This window comes from Manihot esculenta, chromosome 18 (genome assembly GCF_001659605.2).
Source record: "Manihot esculenta cultivar AM560-2 chromosome 18, M.esculenta_v8, whole genome shotgun sequence".
Classification (NCBI taxonomy): domain Eukaryota; kingdom Viridiplantae; phylum Streptophyta; class Magnoliopsida; order Malpighiales; family Euphorbiaceae; genus Manihot; species Manihot esculenta.
Genome location: NC_035178.2, coordinates 27,825,785 through 27,834,757, shown reverse-complemented (window position 1 = coordinate 27,834,757; position 8,973 = coordinate 27,825,785). Strand labels below are relative to the sequence as shown.

General features: G+C 37.1%; 1 protein-coding gene across 2 annotated transcripts; it reads right to left on the bottom strand.

The window, feature by feature from the left end:
* Window positions 1–3,927: 3,927 nt before the first annotated feature.
* LOC110606029 (F-box/LRR-repeat protein 3) lies at window positions 3,928–8,634 on the bottom strand. 2 transcript variants are annotated; one of them, XM_021744745.2, is made up of 8 exons: window positions 7,767–8,634; window positions 6,683–6,808; window positions 6,366–6,470; window positions 5,882–6,275; window positions 5,675–5,804; window positions 5,132–5,426; window positions 4,795–5,046; window positions 3,928–4,179 (listed from the first exon to the last, which is right to left on the bottom strand). In XM_021744745.2, the coding sequence occupies exons 1-8, from the start codon at window positions 8,391–8,393 to the stop codon at window positions 4,153–4,155; spliced, it is 1,956 nt and encodes a 651-aa protein (XP_021600437.1). In that variant the 5' UTR covers window positions 8,394–8,634; the 3' UTR covers window positions 3,928–4,152. The 2 variants fall into 2 exon arrangements, with proteins under 2 accessions (XP_021600437.1, XP_021600438.1); XM_021744746.2 differs by having other exon boundaries at window positions 4,897–5,046.
* Between the last annotated feature and the right edge of the window lie 339 nt (window positions 8,635–8,973).

Here is an 8,973-nt window from a genome sequence, read left to right as displayed (position 1 = left end):
CTTGACCCTAGTAAACTTAATAGGCATCGAGGTTAGCTTAAGGGCATGGCATGCCACATAAACATATAGAGTTCGTAGTACTACTACCGATACATGATCTATATTTGAGGTTATATATCAGGTATCTCATAAGCATAGCCACGAAGCCCTGCTACCACAGTTTTGACCTTTAAGCCTACCGTTTGGCACCATGTGCCCACCGTTATGACTTCTTATCTACTTAGTCGACCCTACTATGTGTTTATAAGGGCTGAGAACCTAATTAAGATTGATGCTTAATTTTTTTTTTTTTGTGAAATTATCAGTGAATGTCAACGTGTTTGCATCTATTGCATGAACGAAACTATGGTGATCTGTTATAAATATAAAATGTACAATAGAGGCAAAAGAAGATGTTTTATTGAATCTGAAATTAATTCTTAGCGTGCACAAGGATACATATTGCACTCATATCTTATTTCAAGAAGTTTGACAAGTATACTTTGTATCATATTAACTACACTTTACATGCTTGTAATTGTTTACTTAATTATCTATATATGTGAATATGCTTGCTCTATTCCATTATTTATTTGCAATCACCCACTGAGCATTAGCTGGTTTTTACCTCACGCGGGTTATAGATAAAGTAATCACTGTAAAGGTCGTTAGAGATCAATATCGGACATCAAGACCATTATTATAGCTAGTTATTTTAAGTCTCTAAGTTATTGTACAGTTATATCTTAGTATGGACATATTAAATAGAATGGGTTATGAAGGTTATACAAGTTAAAATAATGTAATCATGTATGGATAAAGAAAAAAAAGCTAAACGTTTGCATGTGATGATATTCATGAAAAAATAAGAAAAGATGTTGTTATAAAATGTGTGCTAAATTAAAGAATAGTGTAATACCTGGCTAGAGTCCGGCATCGGAATTCCTGCCGACCGGCGAAATCTCGAATGTTGGAATACTCTAGAAGGGTAATAGATATGTTTTCTCAATTGTTTTAGCATGTTTTAATTGAGTTTTGGAAAGAAAAGCACCAAGGAAGGAAAGCCAGGTTCGACCGCCGAAGGTGAAGTTCGGCCGCCGAACATGCATGGCTTTCGGATTCACGTTTGGCCGCCGAAGGGGGTCTGGCCAGCCACCTATAAAAGGCCCTAGGTCGGTGAAATGGATAAGTTTTCTTCCATTTTCACAGACAGAGGTGAGACCATAATCTTCCTTGGGTGCTCTTCATGCTTTTTACAAATCTTTCAACGTTTTGATGAGTTTGTATGTTGTTTTGAAGGTTTTGAGCTAAAAACCAAGATTTTGAAGTTTGGAGAGTTTGAGAATGAGTTTCTCTACATCTCCACGTTAGGATCACATATCCTCGAGATCTTCAAGAGGTAAGTGGAGATCCGTAGTTTCTTTGATGTTTTTTAACGGTTTTATGGAGGTTTATGGGTAGAGATGCATGATTAGGGTAAGTTGAGGTTTTGGTTGAGTTGTGGTCAAAACATGCTTATGTGTGTAGTTGTGATGTTTGTTGGGGTTTTGAGGTAGTTTTGGACCCCTTTGTGCTTATGTTTGAGTTTATGTGTGTTGTAGAGTTGAGGTTTGCATGGTTGAGATGTTTGGAGGAAGATTGTATGAAGTTGAGCAGGGTTCTGCCTTACTGAGGAACCCAGTTTCGGCCGCCGAAAGAGGGTTCGGCCGCCGAACATGCTAAGGAGGTGGTTTCGGCTGCCTAAGCTTGCCCCCGAAAGTTTGGACTTTCGGCTCTGGAGGGAGGTTCGGCCGCTGAAAGTGCCGCCGAACATGCATGAGTTTCGTCTCTGGAGGGACTTTCGGCCGCCGAAGGTGCCGCCGAAAGTAGCTGAGTTTCGGCTCTGGAGAGGGCTTTCGGCCGCAGAAACTGCCGCCGAAAGTGCCCTGTCCAGCCTTCATTTGCATGTTTTCCTTGATGGTTTTAGGATGTTTTAGGGGGGTTTTTGGGGAGGTTTATACAGCTGTCCTTGAGTTAGGTTGGTCCCTCATTTGCGTCCATTTGTGTAGGAACGGACCAGAGGAACCAAAGAGATGATGTGAATTGTCTGTGATATGATGCATTCCATGAGAATATGTTTAATACAATGTTTTATGGTTCTACTCACTGGGCTAGTATAGCTCACCCCTCTCCCTTAATCCCAGTTTTGCAAGATCAGAGTACAGGGGGGAGTCAGAAGAGTACAGAAAGAGTAAAGAGTGTTGTAATAGCATATTGTGGACATGAAATATTTGTAAAGAGATGTTATGGTATTGTTTAGAGTTTAGTATTGTGCTTGACCTAGATGTGTTGTAAATCCTTTTTGTATACATGATCTGTTTATTGTATGTAAATGTTTTTATGAGTATGAAAACCAGGCTTACCAGAGTATGAGTTTAACCCGTCTAGAGCAAGCTCTAGTAAGGGGTTCTGTAGTACAGAGATAGTGCATGCACAGGTTGAGCCGTGGTTCAGAGCAAAGTTTAATGTTTTGTACAGTAAATATATGATCATGGATGGGATTTTACAGGTATACAGAGATTATAGCAGACTTGCTACGGGTTTCGGGGACCTTAAGTCGATCTGGATCCTAGCGCCGGTAGCGGTCCGATTTTCGGGTCGTTACAAATAGTATGACATTAAATGATAGTTGAGAGTATAATTAGAAATGTGTTTTTCATATATACTACAGGTTGAAATACTGATAAAACAGAAGAAACTCTATCAAAATTTTAGTTTAAAATCTTACATTTTATTTATTTTATGAAATTTACATGAACTATCTAATAATTTGATAATTACATATAAAGAAAAAGGTTTAGTTTTGAAATATTTAAAAAAATATAGTTTGTGATAACTCTTATTCTGTCTACACCTTAATATGTTAAGGGGTGTGACAGAAAGTTTCGAATTTGGTCTTCAATTTAACTGAAAATTGGCAGAGTTTATGGAGTTTTAATGTTCTATCCTAAGTTTAAAATATTTCTTGTGGTGTAATGTGGATAATGTGCTTCCCACTCGAAAACGTCTTTTAACATAGGGGAATTTCACTTGATGTTCGGTGTTTATTCTGTCAAGAAGGTTTGCTCCATATCCTGATAACATGTCCTTTTGTAGCATCTTGTTGGTCATTGGTGGATCTACCAATTGATCAACTATCTCTTCGAAATTTTTGGGAGTTTTATTTTTGTTGCAAAGTTAATAAGCCAATGGGCATTGCTTCTGGGATATGTATTATTCTTTGGCACATTTGGAATGCACGTAATCAATTGCTTTGGAAGGGTGTCCTCCTCCCCAGCGTGTCCATCATTTGTCAATTATGTATTTGCATTAATAGTTGGCTTCTAGACCGAAGTCAAAGCTCCTCTACTGCTAACAGTGCTCAAGCTACAGGTCTTTGTTATTAGTCCCATCCACATCTTGGTATATTAAAATGCAATATTGATGCATTATTGAATGTGGCATCTTGTCCCTGCTCATATGATTTAATGGTTCAGGGGGATTGATGGTCTATTGGTCTTGGGATATTCTAGAGTTATTGTGGGGATTTATTCTCCAATTACTGTGAAGGCACTAGCCTTGCGTGAAGCTCTGAGATGGCTAATCTTAAATTTGTAATGTTACTGTGGAAATTAATTGCCAGGTGGTGTCAAATGCAATAAACTCTGTCTACTAGATACTCTGCTACTGGTTCCATCATTGCTGAGTGTAAAACTCTATTATCACAGTTCTTTTTTTTTTTTTTTTTTTATTGAATAAGTAAACAAGCAAATACTTGGTCAATGTTACATATTTTTTCACCAGTTCTACTACTTAAATTGTTCGGCTCTTTAACTTATAATGACGTAATATTTGTTTATGTATAAAGTATTATATTATTTCAAAAATGAAAAAAATTAAAAGACTTGTTCCATTATAATAGCTAGCCTCTTTGAATTCCAATAAATTTAAAGGCTTTCAAATTTTATTATTTTAAAGTAAAAATCAAAATATATTTGAGTTAAATCCACCTGTCTCCTTGAACATCAATTCCTCTTCCAAAATTGTCACGCGAAAACAGATTCAATACATGTCAACATCCATTCACTGAAAAAGAAAAGCACATTCTCCGATCCTCTCCCCTAATTACAAAGTTTCAGGACTCCTAAGCTGCAGCTACCATCCCTTAGGATCCATTTCCACCTGCCAACAAAACCAAAATTCTAATATTAGGGGTAAAGTTCATATACACCATTACAGTATTATCACCGTATTGACTACAAATGATAGGATTGCCAAAAAGGGAAGTAAAAATAATGTTAACTTTCTTTTCATCCATTGGAATAATAAACGAGCTACATAATTGCCGATAACCCTCTCCTTCTCGCAACTTCTTCTAACCGATCGAGATTCAAACCTAAGACCTGCTCGTAATGAAGATCCCAAGCCTATGGCCAAGCAATCATTCTAAGTAAATGGGAAAAGAGATCCTTGCCAAAGCAGCTATAGATGAAGACCACTGCTTTTAAACTGTGCTTAGGGCAGCTTGGTATGCCCACATTCGGAGGGAAAGACAACGTAAATAAGATGACGTTAAATTCTTGGTTTAGACAATGAAATTCTTCATTCGTCAAACCAAAAGGGCCACTTGTTTTTTGGCGCTCGCCATTCCCGAAAAGACACAGAAAACTCGCCCCCTTAAAAGTTCAAACTTAGGGGTACAGAGTGCAATGCCTTATCTAACAATATCTAGTTCTCCATATAACAAAGTACGGTTGTCAGCAGCAGCATCACTACCAAAGATAAAAGAAAAGGTACCTGGAATGCCTTATCTCTCCATTGAAACAAACATCCGCGAGCTTCCATGAAATTAAGAAGGTGTTTAGGAAGTAATGGCTTAAAGGAAGCCTGAAGCTTCACCTTAGTCAGCCCTCCACAGGCCAATAGAGCAGCTGCTAGGCCATTTGGAGTTAAACCTCTCAAGTGTAAGATAGTCATGTTCTGTAGGCAGTTGAAGCCGGTGAGTGCCAAAAGCCCAACATCGGTAACAGAACAATATGATAAGTTTATCTGTAGTAGCCAAAATCAATGCCCTACCATCAGCATGAGATCACATTTCAGTATTCCTTTCCAACAGACCAGAAAACTAAATTACCTGTTTCAGGTTCTTGGAGAATTGAGCAAGGGGAAGCATTGCATTATCATTGATGTTGAAGCACTTCTTTAAGTCAAGCACCATAAGCTTCCTACAGCCAGTGGCAATGGCAGACAGACCTTCTGATGATACACGACGACATCCTCGGATCTCAAGTGCTCTTAAATTCAAACATGTAGACAAAGATCTCAATGAAGCATCTGTAGCTTTATCATTATAAGCCAAGTTAATTATCTCCAGTGCAGGACAACCAACAGCAACTGCTGTGATTCCCACATCAGTTATCCCTGTAGACCTACAAAGAGAAAAAAGAAAGAAAATATACTCATAGCTTATACAACAAATGCTGAACCTCCAAGAACTGGGTAAATTCAACTGGCAAATCACTAATCTCTAGCTGATATATAAGCTTGATTGAAATAAACAGTCCTGTGAGTATCAAGAAAATTTGCATCATATGGTATGTTCTCCAATTGAGATTAACACCCATTCATTGCTTCCCAAGTTCTCAATGAAAATGAATAATATTGACTTCTAACGAACCTATACAAATCGAGATCTTTAAGCTTTGAGCAACTGCTTCCAATATATCTAAGTCCGTCATCAGTTATGTTCAAGCAAATCCCCAGCTTTAAACTGAAAAGTTTAGTACATCTTGATATCGATTCTAGACCTGCATAAAGTAGTAGCATAAAAATAAAATAGAAAAGCATAATTAGTACACAGGACACATTAGGTCAAAGGGGAAACCTTCATCATCGATTTCATTATCTGTTACATCTAATTCCTCCAAAAGTTGGCACCGTTGTCCAAACAAGACAAATGCTTTGCGTGAAACCAGGCTACAAGACTCCATTCTGAGTGAAGTTAGGGAAGTGCATGAACTAGTTATGTTGTTTATAGAATCATATGTTATCTTGCGACAGCATGTAATGTCCAGCTTTCTCAAATCCTTGTGAGATTTCACGAGAAAGGACAGACTCTCATCGGTCACTCCCGAGCACTTACTCAAGCTCAGCTCCTTGAACGAGTGATGACAATTTCCAATGGCTTCAAGGCCAGAACAAGTAACCAAACAGCCATCTAATTTTATTGATTGCAACCCTGAAAATGTATGCAGGCATTTTGCCAGATCTCTGGTAACCTGTATCATTAAGTATTAATAAAGGACCTCAAAGGTATGATTTAACAAAAATTCCCAAGGAAATAGTTATGATAGGAATATCAGACTCACAGCAAAGCCAAAAGCTAAAGAAAGTTCTTGGAGGTTTTTTGCACCATTTGTCAAAGACAAAAAACCCACATGAGTAACGTTCTGACAGTTTGACATATTAAGTGTCTGCAAATTTGCAAAGTCAGAGAAATCATTATTTGAGCATTAAACAGAAGAAAGAAAAGTAAAATTCAGATTCTTGGCAGGTTATATGAAGTTTCAAATCTGTTGTATGCAGTGGGGGATTGTAAAATCTAGGTGGAAAAAGAGGAAAACACCACAAAATGTTTAATATATTACAAGCAATAAGTTGATAGAGAAAAGGAAATTAGCTATACCTTGAGTGACTTGAAAGTCTGTTGGAGTGTTGAAAGACCATCATCATCAATACCAAGGCATCCCTCAAGAACCAAATCTTCAAGATGATCTAGTTGCATGATAGATGAAAGACATTTCTCTGTGATCTGCTTATCAAATGAAAAACCATCCATTTTAGCATCCATGGAAGGAAAAATAAGTGGAACAGAAAATCACAGTTAACAGTAAGTCTTATAACTCGTGCAACGTTTCGAACAAGTTTAGCCAACCTTCACTAACCTGTAAAAGGAGTTTTTTTTTCCTATATATATATACATAATCCAAAATGAATTAATAATCACCAAATAGAACCCAAGAACAAATGAATAACAATGCAAAACCCACCGTGGTGGCCAAAAGGAAACTTGGACTACACAATCAGTGGTACCCATTCCCCTGTCCGAACACCCCTCCCTTAACAACCAAATAAATCCATCAAAATTTGGCAAATGAGAGACTTTGAATTCAAGATCTCTACCCACAAAGAAGTCGCATATTGGGCAATAAAATTTAGTCATTAACTGGGGTCTTTTAAGAGAAAGTAAACCCGTTGGAGAAATGAGAATTTCACATTGTAAAAAGAAGGAGAAAGGAAGAGCTAATAAAACAAAGTAAAGGGAGTTCAATCCAAATTGTTAAAAGTATTTTTGAGAAAGCTATCACATTAAACTCAATTAAATTCCATTCAAATTCAGCGCTCTCGCCACATCCAAACTTGGACCATCAAATTCCAACAAACCCCACCATTGTCCACTGATATTCGCAATAGTACAATAATGGAGAGGAAAGAAACAGCAGAAGTCACATCATTGAAAGCCCAAATTTGTATTCTTAATTTAAGCATCTAAATCTCGAAAAAAAGCATAACGGTAACATCACATTTCAAAAGGACCAATCACAACAACGAAAACCACAACAATAACATAAATCAATACATGCGATCTCAACAGGATCAAAAAGTTTTTTCACCTCACAATTTTATTTGCTTTTCCCCTTTCCTTCATGTTTCCTGGAAAACAACAAAGCATAGAAACCAAAATGGGCATAGCACAAAATGAAAATTACCGGTAGGTACGAGAGATCCAAATTCCTAATCTCCTTGCATTTCAAAGCAATTAACTCCACTCCAAGATCACCAATCTTTAGACACCACTTCAAGCAAATCAATCTCAACTTTCTACACCCAACTGCAATACACCCAATTCCCATATCTGTGATCAACTTACACCTCGCCAACCACAACTTCTCCAAATTCTTAGCCTCCGCAATTGCGGCTGCAGCCAAGTCATTCAACTTTACTCCATTAGACAAGTCAATCTCAACCAAATTGGAACAGCTCAAAACCAAGCTTGATAACCCAACATTTGAGAAAGACCTCGATTTTGACAGGTTTATAGAAAGCAAAGTAGCTTTACATGCCTGTGAAATCACGTTCAACGTACTATCCTCAATGGAAGGACAATGGTACAGATCGAGACGGTCAATACAGGGGAAGCGATGAAGAATTCTCGGCAAGAGCTCGGCTCGAAGTGGCTTAAGTGTTCTGCGGTGGCGAGATTCGATGGAGTAGAAAGCCTTACAGGTTAAAGAGAAAGATTTTTGGGCAAATGGGTCGTTGTTAAGATGGTCAAGGATTATAAATATGATCTCCTCCGTGAGGAAATCAAAACAATTGAAGAGGGGTGCTTGCATATCAGTGCTTTTGACCTTTTTTCTGGTGGAATATGGTCAGAGATGGATAAGATCAGATTTTGATGGAATGGCGTGAAATATTTAATGCCAAAGGAATTTATTACATGTAACGTTTAGATTGACTCATAGATTTTTGTAAGATTCTGAGTTAGTAACCGTTAACAGAAAACTGTAGCTGCAAGTCAGCAACTCAACTGGGGGAGTTCCTGTTGTTCCACTTGGGGAGGGAGATGAAGATTGCTTTGTGTAATTACTATATTGGGTTTATCTAAGGAATGCTAATCCATATTAAATTTGTTACTGAATTCCAGTTTTACCCCTTGCTTTCTCTGTGTTTTCTGTTAATTTCAAAAGAAACCCTGAGATTACTTTAATACACTTTTGTATCCTATTATTTCAGGACTGATAATTTTTAAGTACATTAAATTTTTAAATTGTAACTACCAAAATCTAATATATTATGATTTAAATATTATAAATTAAAAAGTAAATTTTGTTTACAAATTTATAATAAAAATTTAACAAAAAGTATAAAAATTAAAATTACTGACTTAAAAATATTAAATTTTAATTTAAGATA

Excerpts from the sequence above, each read along its gene's own strand:
- LOC110606029 (XM_021744745.2), bottom strand. The coding sequence starts at position 8,393 with ATGCAAGCACCCCTCTTCAATTGTTTTGATTTCCTCACGGAGGAGATC. Across the intron at positions 6,276-6,365 it reads CTTTAGCTTTTGGCTTTGCT|GTTACCAGAGATCTGGCAAA; the intron begins GTGAGTCTGATA and ends TTAATGATACAG. Across the intron at positions 5,805-5,881 it reads TAATGAAATCGATGATGAAG|GTCTAGAATCGATATCAAGA; the intron begins GTTTCCCCTTTG and ends TACTTTATGCAG.